Raw genomic sequence first — 18,915 nt, forward strand, 5'->3', positions numbered from 1 at the left:
TTCCTCTCCCAATCCCCACCTCGACCCCAGCCCCAGCCCTAGGGTGTCACCTGCCCTTCCCCGTCAGCCCTCTGTCTCGCCCCCCACTTCCCGCCCTCCCACCTTTCTTTGCGCCCCTCCAGCTCGCCTCCCCCCACGGCCGACCGCCGCTCTAGGGTACTGTTTCCGGGTCAGGGTGACCTCTGGGATGCGGGAAGCGCGACCAGGAGCTGGTTCGGCTTGTAGCCCTTGCCATGGCGCGCTCACGCGTGGGAGACGGGCCTGTGAGGCACCGGCCCGGAACACCCCCAATGTTGAAATACCCGTCCCGGGAGGGAAATTCGCCGGTCCTACCTGCCCTCTCTAGAGGCCTCGCACCTCTCAAGGCCGATTTGCCCACAGTCCACGTCCCAGCCCACCGGGCACCCACCTCCTGGAACCGTGAGCGTTCCTCGTAACGCGGTGCGCAGGGCGTGGGACGTGTGACCTGAAAGCGCGCACTTTTTCTCATCTGTGCAGTGGGTATGATTTTCCCCCATCAACCAGGTTTAGGTGGGGGATCTGAAATTAAACCATTTTAGTTATGAAACTCAATTTAGACTTCTAGGAGACGTACCCCTTGCTAACAGTCCCAGTGGTGTCACATTGAGGGCCTGAACTTACAGTTGCCACAGATGGTACAGAATGTTGGCTTTTACAGCCAGCTCTCACACTCCACTTCTGTTTCCGCTTTTCTTACTTGCTGCTACTGCTGAACCCTTCTTTTTCAAATTCAAGTGAGTCCAGGTAAATTTTATCTTTTTGAAGCTTTCCTTTAAGCTACTTTAGAGAATTACAGATTTAATTAGAGGATATTTCCGTCTCGTACTTGATTATATGGTTTTTCAAGCGTTGGTATGAAAAGATTCAGAAATGTAGTTTTGGAAATACAGCACTTGACGACTTGTTCAGTGTGTAAGAAACAGATTGGCTGGCTTGTTTAATGAATCGTGACAGAGTGGATCTACACCATGGGATTTCGAGAGGTTTATTGAGAATTACGAGAAGGAAAGATGTCTTTGATCTATCATTTGCTGTTAGATAATACTTTTTATTGTAGGAAAAATGTTTTGACGCAGCAGAGCTCTCATTCCTTTTGATTTCCTAGAGATGTCATTATTTTCAAAAGCTCTGAAGATAAGTTGTTTCATAGTCCTGAAATTTACTTTGCTATATCTCAAGTTTCTGTATCTTCCTAGTAATTATTAAGGAAAATTTAATAGGTTAATAGTATTGCTTAGTCCCAGAAAGTATTGTAAAGCAACCAAACTGCTAAGTCTAAGATACATACTTAATCAAATTTATTATTTGATGGCTTTTCAAAAATCATACTTGAAGCAATGGGTACAAAATTAAAAGTTTTGGAATATGATGTGGAGAGAGCTGGGACTTGGGTTCATCAGTCTCTTTAAATCCTGGGTGCCTGATTCTGTGCCTCACTCACCCAGGCCAATTGTTGACCTCCATTTCCAATTGAAATGGGAATAGAGACACCAGCCTTTTTTGGTCATCATTATGATTCCAGTGAAGTGGAAGAACATACATGGCCAAGAACTATGTCTTGAATAGATCAGTGTTTCAAGAATGTTTATTTCTTTTCATTCAAGAAATATCTGAGTACCTACTATGTATTTGGCATTGTCTAAAACCTAGAAATATCAACTGAGCATCACTAATGGGGTTCTACCTCCTTAGCCCCTTTGTAATCAATAGGAGGAGTAAGTATGCATTCAAGTTCATGATAGTTTAGCAGCTGATGCAAGGTTTCTGTGTGCTGGCCTGGGAGTGTTTTCCAGTGTGCAATGTAGTGTCTGTTACACAGTAATATTTTTAGTCCTTTAATTGATTTGTAACTTTAAGTAAATACAAGTCTAGAAGAATATTCCTGTCTGCAAATCAGGGTAATTATTAAAATCTGAAGTGTCGGTTGATAGCTTGATTGCATTTTCCCATTTCATTGCAACTGTTTGGAAATTTTATCTTGGAAATTATAATATCTTCACTGAATTACTAAAAATGTTTATTTTTAGGGGAGTTATTCTTATTTAAGGCTTTTTGTTTGTTTGTTTTTTGGTTAGTCATCTTGTTTTGTGGTTCTGGGGATCAGACCCAGGGGTTCATGCCTGTGAGGCAAACACTTGGCCATTAAGCCACTTTCCCAACCCTTTGGTGATTTATTCTTGATTGCTGAATTAAGTCAATCTAGGCTTGAATACAAGTCATTGGATAGAGGAATATGGAAATGTCTTTACTCTCTGTGCTTCAGTTCTATGAAATAAGAACAGTAATATCTCATGATGGCTGGGTGCCATGGCACACACCTGTAATCACCAGCCTCAGCAACTTAGTGAGGGCCAAAGCAACTTGGCAAGACCTATCTCAAAAAATAAAAAAGGATTGGGGATGTGGCTTAGTGGTAAAGTTCTCCTGGGTTCAATCCCTGGCACAAAATAAAACAAAACCTCACGCTGGTTTTGTACATTACATGAGGTAATATTAAGATGATGATGGTCAATGACTATTAGTTCTCTCACTAACCACAAAACAAATTTTCCATAGAATGAGGCTATTCTTAATTGCAATGGAAGGAATTCTATTCTGTAATCAGCAATAGTACAATTTTCTGTTTTTCTATTGGAAAAAAACTTCAAATTTTATTTCCTGTTACTGTTGGAATAATTCAAGTGGACAAATACTTATCTAATAATGACACCAACAGTATTTGTAGGAAGGTAATGGCTGTAGTTACCAAGCTCTGTATGAAATTTGTTTTCATCTTTTTATCCATATATATTCTGAGATCAGCCCTTGTTCCCATTACCTAAATAGTGTCTTCTTTCAAAAGTCTTGCTGGAGTATCTCTTTGGTTTTCTTTTCTTTCTCACCAACTGCCACATGCTTTAATCTTTCTATTAGCTGCCTTTTATATGTTTTTTTTTTTTCTTAAAATTTCTGTTAAACTGTCATTTGGGGAAGTTTGCTTTTATTTTGGTTGAGTTATATTGTTAACAAATCAGCTTGAAATTAAGCTCTTGCCATCTTATTCAGATCATTCTACTCATAATGAAGCAATTGAAACCTTTCAAGTTTTTGCAAAAAGTTAACTAAAGGTGCAGGTGAATAGAATCTTGTGGAGAAGGATTATACAGGACAAGTAAGGGTATAATATAGTAATAACTATAGTACAATCTAGAAAATGTGGGTTTCTTAGAGAAAACGGAATTAAAAGACATCACCTTAGTCCAGTAAGAGGTAATAAAAGCTTTTGCCAGGCAAGTTTCAGTGGAAATAGGAAATAATATGGGCAATATTTGTAAATTTCAGTAAGGTCTTTTTGGCAGTTAGAATGTAAGCCAACATGAGAGAAAAGGAGTTAATATTGTTTTAATTTTAAATGTTGGTAAACCATTGGTTGAAAATGTATTTGGCAGAAGTATTTAAATAACATGAACACTGAAATTTGTAATAATCTCCTAGTTTACTTTCTTTAGGAGTCATTGTTTCTAACTTGTCGATTAGTAGGCCCTCTCTAGCACAGACTTTAAGTAAATCACCTCATGATGAGACAGCTTCCATATATACAAAAATATATGAGCATTGCTTTCGGATTCTTTTGGAGCTCTACCACTGTACATTTGATAGTCTATAAGCTCCTTTTTAGCCCTGGAAATAGAAAGAACTAGCTGTATGTTTTGTTTTTCTTAGAGCTGTCAGTAATGGCTCTAGAGAGCAATCAAGATCAGGTACCATGAGAACTAAGTCTATTTTCCTTGCTTTCTGGTTTGTTTTGTGTGTTGTGTGTGTTTTGAACTTTTCTGTTGAGGTCTAACATATAAACTATATATATAGTAAAGTATATTATTATATTAATTAATTAAAGTATATTAAAGTATATTATATTATTATTATAAAGTATAGTATTACCACCCAGGTTGAGATGAAGATCTTAATTTCTTAATGCTCCCATGCTCCCTCTCAGAGATGACCATTAATTTTTATTATTAAAATTTTAAACCATGCAAGGAAATATTATGTTAGTTTAGAAAACATTATTATATGCTGTTTTCAAGAACTTAAGAGATTACTGTTTATGTAGGTAGAATATCCTTTATCCAAAATACATGGGACCAGTATTTTAGATTTTAGATTTTGTTTGGGGAGAGAAGGAAGGTTGGAATCTTTGCATACACAAAATGTAATATCTTGAGGATGAGAACAATGTTTAACCCTAAAATTCATTTGTTTCATATATACCTTATACACATTGCCCAAGGGTAATTTTGTGTATTAAATAAAATATTATGGTGAAATTTCTATGTGGCACTCATATCAGATTTAAAACTTCAGATTAGAGATGTTCAACTCACATACTAGTAATTAAAAACGAGACAGTGCTCTCTGCTTTAATTCCTATGAATTAGTTTTAAAACAGCATGTTATTAATAGTATAGGATTGGTGTTTATATAGGAATTTAGTCCTTGTTATTTTTACAGATATTATTGCTTATCTTATATAAAGTAATTTTAAAAAATGAATCAGTATTTCAGTTTGAGGAGAAACATATAGCTGTCTCTTTAATGTGCTTACATGATAATTGTTATTTAAGTTTTGGGTTCATTCCCTTTTAAGTAAATTTGTATAGAACTGAAGTCCAAATTATATTATTTTTTTATTTGGGGGAAAAAACATTAAAATTTTTTTATTTTTCCCCTTGTAGGAAATCACTATTTCAAATACTCCTATTGGCCAACTATAGTAATTATTTCTAAAGATGTTAATAATGGACTGGGAGACCAGTGATTTTTAGTTATGACTGTTATTACTTAGTTGCTTTAACTTGAGTACCACAGTTAACTTTTTTTTTCCTCGCTTGGGAAATTAAGAAGTTGGATGACATATATTATCAAGTTAATCCAACACAGGAATCATGGTTCTAAATGTGTACTCAGTAATGTTCCTCCTGACAAAAGAACAAGGAAAAGCTAAAATATGAAATTCCTTTATCAGAAACATTTCCTGTGTGTATATGTGTGTGTGTATATGCCTGTGTATGTCTTGTGACTTGATTTAATGTGTGATCTCCTCCTCAATAGTGGGAAAAGGCTGTCTCCTGTGCATTAACAGATTTTATTTGCCTTTCTCCTCTTTTGCATTTTTTGAGACCCTGAATAGGAGTATTCAAGATTACTTAAGTAATTTAGTCAAATTTAATTTGTGCTAAAACTCATTTTATGTAATCTTAAAATAAATAGTGACTATTAAGGGAATATATGCAATACATATATGGTATAGTTAACTCCGATGTGTAAAGAAATATGTGAAATCAATGATATTTAAAAGGCTGGCAAAATAATACCGGTTTTACCGTTTTTTAGAATTTTTCTATTGCTATAGGTTTAATTAGTTTTCAGTTCCTGTAGCATTTCTTTTATATACATATATATATATATATAATGTCTTTATTTAATTACAGTGGGGAGGGACTTTGAGTGTGATCTGTAAGGATTCAGACTCTGGAAATTAGGTTCAAATCCTGGTTCTGGATTTTATCAATTCTGTGACTTTGGCCAGGTTATTTGACTCCCTTGTACTTCAGCTTCCCTATCTAAAATAGGGATCAAAAGTACTTGTTTCAAGTCCTTCACAGTGATATTGTGAGTATTAACTGAATTATACCATGTAAAGCATTTAAAAATGCTTATTATATAGTAAGAGTTAGTATAGTGTATTGAAATCTATTGTGAAATTAGAGTTCCTAGATAAATCTGGAAATGTGTTTATTACTAATTGCCATAGTTTCCTAATGGAAATTGGCTCTCCAGAAAGAATAGCAAATAATAAATATAAGATAATGTTAAATTTTTGAGTTTCAAACCACAATTTGAAAAATTTTCTAATTTGTATGGTATAATGTTGTCCAAAAATGTCTCAGTATAGACTGTTTTGAGAGCTTGTATGAGCTATAATTGAATTATAGAAACTGCACTTATCGTATGATTCGGTTAGTTTTGATGGATAAATACATGTCCCTGAAGCTGTCACCACTTTAAAAAATATATGTATTATCTCTGAAATATTCTCCTGCTCCTCAGTAATCTATCCTTTCCACCTCTCCCTGCCCTATCCGAAAGCACTAGTGTTATGCTTCCTGTTATTATATACTTGTTTGCATTTTCTAGAGTGTTTTTTAAGTGTATAGAATCATACAGTATATATTTTTTTGGGATATCTTTATTTTGGTATAATTATTCTGAGACATATTTATGCTATTACTATAACAATAGCTCATTCATTTTTATTGTTGAACATATATATATACCACAATTGGTTCATTTACCTGTTGATATACAGTTAGGTTGTTTCTTGTTTAGAACTATTAAAAATAAAGCTGCTATCAAGTAAAATTCTTTGTATGGGCATGTCTTTTATTTATCTTGTGTTTTTCTTTATCTATGTTTGTTTGAGTTTGTAAGAAGTTAAGAAAAACTTTGTACCATTTTACTTTCCCACTACTGATGTGGGAGAGTTCCAGTTGCTCTACATCCTTGCCGGTATTTGGTATGGTCATTATTTTTAGTTTAAGCAATTCTAATTAGGTGTGTAAGTAGGTTCTAGCTGTGTTTTTAATTTATATTTCTATGATAATTAATGATGTTGACCATCATTTTATGTATTTATTTTTAAATAAAAATCTAAAATATCTTTCTATTCTAGAGTCACAAATGTTTTTTTTTTTTACAACTTTGTAGCTTCAGATTTTACATTAGGTCTATAATATTTTGAGTTATTGTTTGTTAATAGTGTGAGATATAATCAAAGTTTTTTGTTGTTGTTTGCATATGAATACCCAGTTTTTCCAGCACTATTTGTTGGAAAAACTATCCTTTTCCCCTGAACTTTTCTTTTCATCTTTGTCAAATTTCAGTTCTTTTTTATGTGGGTCTGTCTCTGTACTTTTCATCCATCTATTTGTATATATTGACTCCAGTTCTATACAGTTTTGTTTATTGTAGTTTTATAACAGGTCTTAAAAATCTGGTAGTGTTAATCCTTGAACATATTCTTTTTCAGTTGTTTTTTTTTTTTTTTTTTTTTTGCAATTATATGTTCTTTGCATTTCCATATAAGTTTCAGAATTAACTTGTCAACTTAGAGAAAAAACCTACAGAGATTTTCATTTGGATTGCATCAAATCTAAAGATCAATTTGGGGAGCCTTGATACCTTAACAATATTGAGTCTTCCCACCCTGAAAAAGTCTTTTTAAATTAATGCAGGTCTTTTAAATTTCTCTCAGCAATACTTGGTCATTTTTTGGTGTGCAGATCTTTCATTAGAATTGTCCCTAGGTATCATATTTATTGATGCTCTACACAGTTTTTCCTGATTGTTGTTAAATATAACAATAAAATTGATTGTAGAGTTCACGAATTTTCTTCATAGACAGTTTTCTTTCTTTCTAATCGAAACCCCTTCCCTTCCTTCCTTTTTTACTTTTGCCAGAACCTCCCCTACAGTGTTTAGTAGAAATGGTATAAGTGGAACATACTTGAGTTGTTCATGATTTTAGGGTGATGGGTATAGTTTTTACACATTTACTCTCATATTTCTGTAGGTTTTTTTAAATACATATATAGATGTTGTTAACCAGGTTGAGAAAGTTTCTTTCTATTCCTAGTTCTTCCGAGTTTTTATCAGAAATGGATGTTGAATTTTGTTAAAGGGCTTTTCTGTCTCTACTGAAATGTTTTTCAGTATGCTAATATCATGAATTATTTTTGATTTTTGAATGTTAAATCAGTCCTGCAATCTGAGCTGAGCTCAACTTGGTCATGATGTAGTCTTTTTATGTATGGTTGTATTCAATTTATCAGTATTTTGTTAAAGCAGTTTTGCCTTCTATATTCTTAAGATATTAATCTCTATTTTTTTCTGGTAATGTCTTTGTCTAGATTAGTATCCATGTAATGCTGATATCAAATAATGAGTTGGGAAATATTCTTTTTCAGTTTTTTGTCAGTTCCTGTGAAATTGGTATTAAACATTCGTATATGGTAGAACTCAATAGTGAAGCCATCTAGACCTGGAAGTTTTTAAACTATAAATCAAACTTCTTTAATAGATATGAGATTTTTAGGTTGTCTATTTCTTCTCGTACTTTGATATCTTAAATGGAATTTACTTGTTTCATCTCATTTGTAAAATATAGTCATAATGTTGCTTATAATGTTTTCTCATTATCCTTTTAGTATCTGTTAGCCCTAATTATATAATCTCTCTCACAAAAGATACTGGCAAAGTTTTTGACATGTTTTATATTAAAATGTACTTATGATTGAGTGGCCCCTTTATGATTGTCAAATGACTTTTTTACCTGGTAATATTGCTTTCTGTAAAGTCTTGTTTGACATTGAAGTAGTCCTATCAGCTTTCTTTTGATTAGTGTTAGCATAGTATAGTTTCACCATCCTTTTAACATATTTATATCTTGATATTAAAATGCATTTCTTGTGGGCCACATATACTGGGGTCTTCCTTTTTTATTCAACGTAGCAACCTCTGCCTTTTTGTTGGAATGTTAGGTAATTTGCAGTTATCATCTTGCAATTTATTTTCAAATTTTCTTACTGTCATTTGTTCCTCCTTCCCTTGTTTTTTGTTGTCTTTTCTATAGAATAAGTTTTTATCTCTTTTATTAGCTTATTGGCAGTGACCAGACTTTACCCTTCATAAAATGATTTAATTTGCGTATTAAGGGATAGGCCTAGGTATCAATATTTCTTTGACCAGATCTCCAGATTTGTGAACCACTGTACTAGATGAGCTCTTTGGTTGCTTTTTAATTCATAAACTATGGGACTTAATTCATTTTCAATTTATAAAATGGATATAACAAAATCTACCTGAAGATTAAAGTGTTTAATATATTTTGAATAGTGCTATATTCATATAGTTCAAAATTCTAAAGGTACAAAAAGATTTAATATATACTTATACTTTTTTGAATTCTAAAATTGTAAGTAAATTTGTGCTAAATAGATTATTTAAGCAAAATTATTTATAAAAAGTGTTAAAGGATTTTTTCACAAACTAAAAAACTCTTTAGAAACCTAATTTCTAAAGCTGTTAATATTATTTACACTTCAATAAAATTTATTGTGTTATATTTGTAGCTTCTAGAGAAAAGTTAAAATATGTAAGAGTTTTCTCAGTGCATAAGTACTTTCCAACTTGATTTAAGAATAGGAATATGGTGTATGAAATCATCTAATGCTTTTGGGTATGTGTACCCTTTTTTTTGAAGGTTTTAATTCTCATCATGGCTATCACTCAGTTTCGGCTATTTAAAGTTTGTACCTGCCTAGCAACAGTATTCTCATTCCTAAAAAGATTAATATGCAGGTAAGTAAATTTTGTATTCAAACTGACCTGTTTATCTTCTAACTAGTTTTGAATTCCTTTATAACTTCAGAAATGTAGAAGAGATTCTGTTTACACTCTCTTGATTGTAATATTTGTTCATTAATTTCTAGTATTTTAAAAAATATTGTTTTTCTATTTGAGATCTAGAAAGTGAAGTTAATTGTTTTTGTTTGTTCAAATTCTTAAATCTTCCATTTAAATAACATGCTTAATACTATAGAATTTTAGAAATAAGCAGGCTGACTTTCATTATTATAATCATCACAGAAATTTTATGTAATGTTTTATTGGAATGTTTTAAGGTGGTTCAGTGAAATTAGGCATAGGTATTTCTGTCTATACTAATATAGGAATGTTGTTTTGTATTAGTAAAAAAATTTAACAGAGACCCTAAATTAAATAGATTTTTTTATTTCTTAAATAATATTCCAAAATATGCAGGTGGTCCAAAGCAGGTAATTTATTCAGCATCAGTAGGTTATCCATTATCCATAAATTCCAGTTCCTTCTCTGCTAATTGGTAAAGACAGATTTGTGAACCTACCCTAGAGCTATGCCTTCTAACCCATGTGCTAAGGTGCCACAGAGCTTCTTGTAGGGTGCTACAAAATGTTTTAAACTCCAGTGAAACATAGTGATATAGTACCTGTTGAATTAGTATAGTACTGTTGAATTAGTATTAGTATAGTGATATAGTACCTGTTGATATAGTACCTGCATGAATTCATCACTCAAGGTAGTTTCTATTTGCAGCATGACATCCAGCAGCATTCTAAACTTATGATGGATCGCTTTTAACACTGAAAACAAATTTTTGTTTACTTGTATGTTTGGTGAGGTATCTTTGCAAAGTTAGGTTTTTAGGTTGTAATTAAAATCATATACTACACCAAAATAAATGTAGAGCAGAAAATGAAGGTGGCAGTGCCTAATTTAATTAAGTGCTTGAGAAGCTACACAGTGTCCAACAGGCACACACATTGCATTAATAAGGAATTTTATTTCATTAAAAATAAAACTACATTTTCTTTAAATTTATGTGTATTGTTTTTCTCAACTGACTTTTTAATGGTAGCTAAGCACTTAGGACCTATATAAGTATTAAGTTGTTTGTGTCTAACTGGTTAATCAGAGGAACAGTTGATATTTATTTTGGCCTAGGAGTACTGTGAAAAAAATTACTGACACACTAAGAATAAAGTGGAATAAAATAGGAAGTGTATGATAATCAGCTGTCTTTTTAGTAGATAGATTTAGAAGTTGCACACAACGATTCTGTTCCCACTGTCTGGAGTTTAGCTATATAGATAGCCATCTAGATCCAAAGTAGGCTGGGAAATATAATATTTAGCTAAATGGCCATTTGGTAGCTGCTAAAAGAATTAAGTGCCATTGAATTTATTGGTAGAAGTAGAGTGGTCTGCATTTGAGGAAAAACGTATTGCTGTGGGAAATGAGATGATGAAATAGAGATTATCACTACAAGAGAAATGAAAAAAGAAATGGAAAATTTAGGTGGTTGACTGTTGAAATCACCCAAGAGCACAGGATTTGGGAATTAGAAAAAACAGTGAACGAAGTACTCAAATTATCAAGAATAAAGGAAAATGGGTGAGAAATTCACTATGTAAACCAGAATAAGAATGAATATTAATTACCAGAATGTTAAAAGAAGCATTGTATTAACACTGTGATGAATTATAGGTGTTTTCTTTTTGTATTTGTAATTTCTAAAAATTCTGGTCAATATCAATTAGTTTTAGAATAAGAAACTGCATTTGATTTTAACTATTAAGGATTTTCCTGTTATCACTATAAATTTCTGTGGTCAATATAAATATATTTAGGATTAATTATATGTTCAGTTTTAATGAAAACCAACTCTTTGTTAAGATAAACCTCTTTTAAATGTCAAAAAGAACATAGATTATGTGTTATAAAACACCAGGCTTTTGTCATAAATTTTGTAATGGACTATAGTACTTCTGTATTAATTCTTTAAACAAATAATGTATAACTTCTAAACTTGATAACTGTCTTTACCAATTAGCACTAAGGAGATAGTTTATAGATTACTTGAAATTAAGCAAATGACTAGTTGTTTGTTATAGCTACCAGAGTTTTTGAATGCCTTTCTATGTAGCAGGCATTGTGTGGCTTTAAACATGTCAATTAAATCTTCACAACAATCTTACAAAAGCAGGCTTGAATACCTGCATTTTACAGAGGGTATTGGAACTAAGAGGTTACTTCTATTGAGAAGTAACATTGCAAACCATAGTTTACACAGATTCCAAAGCCCACCTTCCCAGTAAAGTACTTTTTCTATTAATCATTAAAACTCAGTTTATAATTTAGTTTAATCTAGAGATTTTCAAACTTAATAGTTAGTCTTACCAAGAACTCAGTATGTAAAACATAAAAAGCCTATCCACATGCTGATAATAGCATAGATGGCCCAGAGCTTCATCTATAGAACCCATAGCACTCTAAGGAGCATGGTTTGAAACTACCTTGTATCTTTGTTTTTGACTTTATATTTCTCCTTAATTTATAATTATGAGTCCTAAACCCGAAAAGCAGCTGTTTTTGTAAGATTTTAAAGACATTCACAAGATCTGTGATTCATGCTTTTTATTTTCCTCATAGCTTGATGAGCAATAGTTAATTATTAAAATCAATAATTATAAGCCTTAAATTACTGTCTATAATGCTTTTCACCTCTTCTTATTTTGTTCTTGAAATAAATTGTTTCATGGATTATTTCAGATCTGGCAGAGGAAGGAAATTAAGTGGAGACCAAATAACTTTACCAACTACAGTTGATTATTCATCAGTTCCTAAGCAGGTAAATCTTTTTTGAAAAATTGAATGTATTACAGAACAGGAATTTTCCTGGATTGTATACCATTAGGTCATAATTTAGTAGTTGAGTTTTTTTGTTGCTGTTCTGTATTTTTCAGTTCTAAAATTTCTAATTGATTCTTCATTTTATCTTCTATTTCTTTGCTGACATTTTCTATTCTTTCTAGTGGTTTCAAATGTTTGCTATGACTTTTGGAGCATTTTTACATTTCAAAGTCTTAGATAATTTTAACATTTACATCATTGAAGAACTGGCATCTATTAATTAATTTTTCATATGAATTGAGATTTATTGATGCCACATATGATGAATAATAAATTCTGGATTGTTTTATGAACATTTTGAATGTTATATTTTGGGACTGTCTTATTTAAATTCTGCTGAGAATGTTGATTTTTTTTTTTTTTTAGTTTTATTGATTTTTTTTTTTAAATACACGACAGCGGAATGCATTACAGTTATTACACATACAGAGTACAATTTTTCATATTTTTGTATATATAGTATGTTCATGCCAATTTATGCCTTTATACATGTACTTTTTTGTATTATAATTCTTATTACACATATATATCACAATTTTTCATATCTGTTTATAGATAAAGTATGTTGACACCTAATTCGAGTCTTCATACATGTACTTTGGATAATGAAGTCCATCACATTCCACCGCCTTTGCTAATCCCCTGCCCCCTCCCTTTCCCTCCCATCCCTCTTCCCTATCTAGAATTCATCAAATCTTCCCATGTTCCCCCTCCCTACCCCACTATGAGTCAGCCTCCTTATTATCAGAGAAAACATTAGGCATTTGTTTTTGGGGGATTGGCTAACTTCACTTAGCATTATCTTCTTCAACACCATCCATTTACCTGATGCCATGATTTTATTCTCTTTTAATGCTGAGTAAAATTCCATTGTGTATATATGCCACATTTTTTTTAATCCATTCATCCACTGAAGGACATCTAGGTTGGCGCCACAGTTTAGCTATTGTGAATTGTGCTGCTATAAACATTGATGTGGCTGTGTCCCTGTAGTATGCTGTTTTTAAGTCCTTTGGGTATAGTCCAAGGAGAGGGATAGCTGGGTCAAATGGTGGTTCCATTCCCAGATTTCCAAGGAATCTCCATACTGCTTTTCAAATTGGCTGTACCAATTTGCACTCCCACCAGCAGTGTATGAGTGTACCTTTTTCCCCACATCCTCTCCAGCACTTATTGTTGTTTGTCTTCATAATAGCTGCCACTCTGACTGGGGCGAGATGATATCTTAGAGTAATTTTTATTTGCATTTCTCTGATTGCTTATTACACAGACAGAGTACAAGCATTTTATAAGAAATTATAAGCATTTTTTCATATATTTGTTAATTGATTGTATATCCTCTTCTGAGAAGTGTCTGTTCAGGTCCTTGGCCCATTTGTTGATTGAGTTATTTGTTTTTTTGGTGCTTAGCTTTTTGAATTCTTTATATATCCTAGAGATTAGTGTTCTATCTGATGTGTGAGGGGTAAAAATTTTCTCTAAGATACTTGGGAATCAACTTAACAAAAGAGGTGAAAGATATATACAGTGAAAACTACAGAACCCTAAAGAGAGAAATCAAAACCTTAGAAGATGGAAAGATCTACCTTGCTCTTGAATAGGCAGAATTAATATTATCAAAATGACCATACTACCAAAAGTACTATACAGATTTGATGCAATTCCGATCAAAATCCCAGTGGCATTCTTCAAAAAAATAAAAAAAAACAATCATGAAATTCATCTGGAAAAATAAGAGACCCAGAATAACTAAAGCAATCCTTAGCAGGAAGAGCAAAGCAGGTGGCATCACTATACCAGACCTTAAACTATACTGCAGAGCAGAAGTAACAAAAACAGCATGGTATTGGCACCAAAACAGACTGGTAGACCAATGGTATAGAATAGAGGACACAGAGACTAACCCACAAAATTACAGTTATCTTATATTAGACAAAGGTGCCAAAAACATGCATTGGAGAAAAGATAGCCTCTTCAACAAATGGTGCTGGGAAAACTGGAAATCCATATGCAACAAAATGAAATTAAACCCTTATCTCTCACCATGCATAAAACTTAACTCAAAATGGATCGAGGACCTAGGAATTAGACCAGAGACTCTGTGTCTAATAGAAGAAAAAGTAGGCCCTGATCTTCATCATGTGGGATTAGGCCTCAACTTCCTTAATAACATTCCTATAACACAAGAATTAAAACCAAGAATCAATAAATGGGATGGATTCAAACTGAAGTTTCTTCTCAGCAAAAGGAACAATCTGTGAGGTGAACAGATGTTTTATTTTATAAAGTAATCAGTTTGGTTAGACTTAGATGGAAAGTTCCAGTCCTCCTCCTGTGAGCTATACTCCTAATGTTGGTTCAGTTTTCAGAGTATTTTCTTTTTCTTTTTACTTTGTGTTTTGTGTTTAATGGAAAGAATAGAGCACAATAGAACAGAACAGAATATTTTAGAAGGTTTATCCATAATAAAAGTACTTCTTAAACATCTGTTCTATTTTTCAAATATTTTTTTAGGTGTAGTTGGGCACAATACCTTTATTTTATTTATTTATTATTATGTGGTGCTGAGGATCAAACCCAGTGCCCCTCATGTGCTAGGTAAGCACTCTGCAGCTGAGCCACAACCCCAGCCTCAATATTTGTTTTAGTTTTGGTATGTGAATTGAACTATGTAGTTTCCCATGGGTCAAAAAAGTTTGAAAACCAGTGTTTTCAGAAGCCCATTTTTCTAATAAATGATTAATGAACTGCTGAGTGCATTGCCCCTTTGTGGCTGACTGTGTTGGTTATTTAGACAGATGTGGAAGAGTGGGCTTCCTGGGATGAAGATGCACCCACAAGTGTGAAGATTGAAGGAGGGAATGGGAATGTGGCAACACAACAGAATGCTTTGGAACAAATGGAACCTGACTATTTTAAGGACATGACACCAACTATACGGAAAACTCAGAAAGTATGTTAAAGATTTGCACTTTTAAATTAGACAATATAATATAATTAGTATTTATTGAAAAGCCTACTTTTCATTATAATTTTATTTTCTGTCACGTTAAATAAGAATTTCCTATGTTCAGATGATTTAGATCTAGATGTAGTAAGTTATATCCTCAAGACTTTAAAATCATACATTGGTATTTGATTTACAAATCACGGACATTACCCATTAATGTAACACACTATAGTAAATGAAGATTTATTTCAAATTGTTCTTATTTCTTCTAATTCCTTCATATATATTGCACTCTTATTTCACTCTTCTATTTCAGATAAGCACACTTTTAGTGCTTCATTTCTTATTCAATCCAATAAGGAAACTTTTTCATATATATGTATATGTATACACTTTATAAAATGAGGACATTATTTATTCTCCACTTCCTACTGCATTTCCTCACTCTCTTCTACCTAATTTTAGCTATACATTTATTTTTATATTATCTAGGTTAATAAAATTTACATTGTCCTTTTTGAATTGTCCAAATGCTCAAAACTGAAAAGCATTAAATTGTGTATTTTTCAAAGATCCTTTAAGTGTCTTAGTAGATGTACACTTTGTATCATGGAAGTATATTGCTGTTCTTTATAATAATTTAGTATATTTATTATAATAGTACTTTTTAAAATTAATTAGATTGGAAATGGTTTTAATAAAAGTAACCAAAACTCAAGTAAGAGTGTCTTACTACTACTGACCCAAATGAGTTACTGTATTTATAGCTAGCCCAGATGTTGAGGGATCTGGTGATACTTTTAGCAGGACATTATCAATGTTATTATTTAATATAGTAATTAAATATCCTGATTATATTTTGGAGTTCTGGGGAAAGTGAACGAGGAAAAATGGAGATGAGAATTTTTTATTTTTAAGGAGTAAAATAAAATTTTTCTTAGATTGAACTGATCTATGTGACAGTTGCCTGAGAATTTGGATACTCACTGTAGACTATTTTTTTACATTAATTTTTTTTGAAAAAGAACAACAGCGTATTTTTTAATTACATTAAATTTTTTTTGAAAAAGAACAACAGCATATTACAAAACGCATTGGGACATTTATTTGTCTATTTTTATATAGTTCTGTGTAAAATATCCCTATCATCTTATTTCAACTAATCTTTCAGATCATCATTAAGAAGAGAGAACCATTAAATTTTGGCGTCCCAGATGGTAGCACAGGTTTCTCCAGTAGATTAGCTGCTACACAAGATATGCCTTTTATTCACCAATCTGTAAGTATGTTAATTAGCTAGAGGGAAAGACTTGGTTCTGTTTCTTTTTTCTGTAAGGAAGAGGAAAATAACTAAATGAAAATAATATTTATAATTTTTATGACTTTGAAACAGATTTAGCAGTTTGCAAGAAGTTAATCTGTAGTTTCACCATTTCTATCATTTTATAAGAGTACAAATTATTCAAATACTAATATCAGGATCCCCTTGTATACATGAAAGATACAGACAAAATATGTTATTTAAAAACATGGACTTTAGGAGATTATTTCTAAGATAATAAACCTTTATAGCAGGTTAGTTTTAAGTGAGTTATGGATTGTTTCCCTAGTAGAGTTTATTTACATTTAAAATGTGGTTTCATTTAAAATATATTTTATGTAAATGAAAATTTTAAAAGAAAAGAAGTAGTGAAGAATGTGGACAACTGAGGCTCTCAACCTTGGGAACATTATTAGAATCAGTTTTAGAATTTGTAAAAAAATACATATACTTAGGTTCCTCCCTAAACTTAAGGATGCTTTGATTGATTATATTAATTACCTGTTGTTGTGTATTGACCCCAAATTTAGTGACTCGAAACAATAAAAAACATTTATTATCTCATAAAGTTTCTGTGGATCAGGAGTCCAGAGTGACTAAATTAGATGGTTCTGGCTCAGGGTTTTTAATGAGTTTGTGAATAAGTCGTTGCACTGGGGCTACGATGGCTTGACTGGACTTAGAGGATTCATTTCAAAGGAGTCTTTCTTACATGCCTGGCAAATTAATGCTACTTGTTTGCACAAAGCCTCAGTTCCTTCCCATGAATTTCCTCATGCCATAACTGCTGATTTTCCCAGAACAAGTAACCTGGAGAGACAGAAAATGAGTGTGTGTGTTTTTGAGTCTGTTTTTTCTAGCAGATCCATGTTTATGCATGTTTTGAATTCATTGATCAACAGCTATTCTTGCTAATACCAGACTCTGTGCTAGATGCTAGTAATACAGTGGTAAGCAAGCAGAACAGGCAGGGTCTTTGCCTCAGAAGGATGTATTCTAGTGGGGGAGACATAATATCAAATAATTAATCATATACACAATATCCACAAATGTAATTATGAATTTTGATAACTCCTGTGCAGTTACATGATATAATAATGTCATAGATATTTTAATGAGAGCATAGTAACATCACAGATATATCTCTTAATAACATAGCATTATAATATTTAATTTTGTCCATTTCTCAGTTTTAAACTTTATTATTCATATTGGTAAAGTGGTTTAGTTCTAACCAGAGAATTAATAATGTTTACTGCCTAACTATGATTCTAATTCTAATTACAATTGTTGTTATAATTCTTATAGAGCTCATTGTAAAGTTGAAAATATACAACCATTTGGAGAGTGAAGAGTGTGGTACATGGGGTAGATGAAGGAGTTCTCCAATGCTGTTGTTACATATTTTTTTTTCCAAAGCAGATAAAGTCAAGGGGAACTGATTGCATAGGAAAGAATACTAACCAACTGGACTTTGTTCTCTACACCAAAATTATCTTAGAATGTTCAGTTTAAATGAAGTCTGATTTGTAAAATTAATGAAATTTATCATTTGTATTATGGGAATTCTTTTTATACTAAGAATATCGACTTTTTTCTGTCTTCTTTTATGCTTTTTCAGTTCTTAACTATAATTTGGTTTGATGTTTTTTGATGGGCAGATGAATCTAATTTTTGTGTAGGCAAATCTATCTAATCCTTTTCAATCTTTTCTATTTTACTTGGAAGGCCATCTCTATTAATATGATCTTGATACTTTTACTTTTCTTATATCTAAATGTTGTACCTATACTAATAGTCAAAATACCTCAGTTGGAAAAATTGGGAAATAGTATGAAGGTAAAATTTGCAAATAAGAAATAGACATAACCTAAAAACATGAAGAAAAGTTTGATCTGATTCTCAAAGAAATTCAGAGTAAAATGACAAGACACCCTTTTTAAGTTTTATCAAATTAGCAAATGTAGAAAAGAAGGCCATTATCAGTATTGACAAAGGTATAAGGAAACCAAGACTTCTACCAACTGCTGTGAAGAGGATTAAGTAGGGACAACTTTTCAAGAGTGTCATCTGTATTTTGTTTCAGTATCTTTAAAAATGCTTCTTTTGTGTTAACTGCTTTATTTCTATAAACATACCAAACAGANCCCCCCCCTGCATAAGTCAGTCCACAGATTAGAGAGGTTTTGGGCTAGTGGAGTTATGGAAGGGGCTAAGGAGAAGATATGTATTCATAATGTGGAATTAGCAAATACCCACCACTATGCCCCATAATAAAGCTGATCAAAAGTTA

At 32.3% G+C, this 18,915-nt stretch overlaps 1 protein-coding gene and 1 long non-coding RNA gene across 2 annotated transcripts in view; one reads left to right on the top strand and one right to left on the bottom strand.

Moving 5' to 3' along the window:
* Positions 1-613, bottom strand: part of LOC125616519 — a 20,497-nt gene extending 19,884 nt beyond the window's left edge. The window contains exon 1 of the long non-coding RNA XR_007347160.1: positions 334-613. This is a non-coding gene — a long non-coding RNA (uncharacterized LOC125616519). The remainder of the gene's footprint in view (positions 1-333) is intronic.
* The window catches only part of Ebag9 (estrogen receptor binding site associated antigen 9), an 18,871-nt gene extending 245 nt beyond the window's left edge, over positions 1-18,626 (top strand). The window contains exons 2-5 of the mRNA XM_048802022.1: positions 9,323-9,420; positions 12,211-12,289; positions 15,146-15,304; positions 16,473-18,626. Of these exons, the coding sequence (XP_048657979.1) occupies positions 9,323-9,420; positions 12,211-12,289; positions 15,146-15,304; positions 16,473-16,601 (465 nt within the window). The 3' untranslated portion in view covers positions 16,602-18,626. The remainder of the gene's footprint in view (positions 1-9,322; positions 9,421-12,210; positions 12,290-15,145; positions 15,305-16,472) is intronic.
* The last annotated feature ends 289 nt before the right edge of the window (positions 18,627-18,915 follow it).

Source organism: Marmota marmota, unplaced genomic scaffold (assembly GCF_001458135.2).
Source record: "Marmota marmota marmota unplaced genomic scaffold, marMar, whole genome shotgun sequence".
Lineage (NCBI taxonomy): Eukaryota > Metazoa > Chordata > Mammalia > Rodentia > Sciuridae > Marmota > Marmota marmota.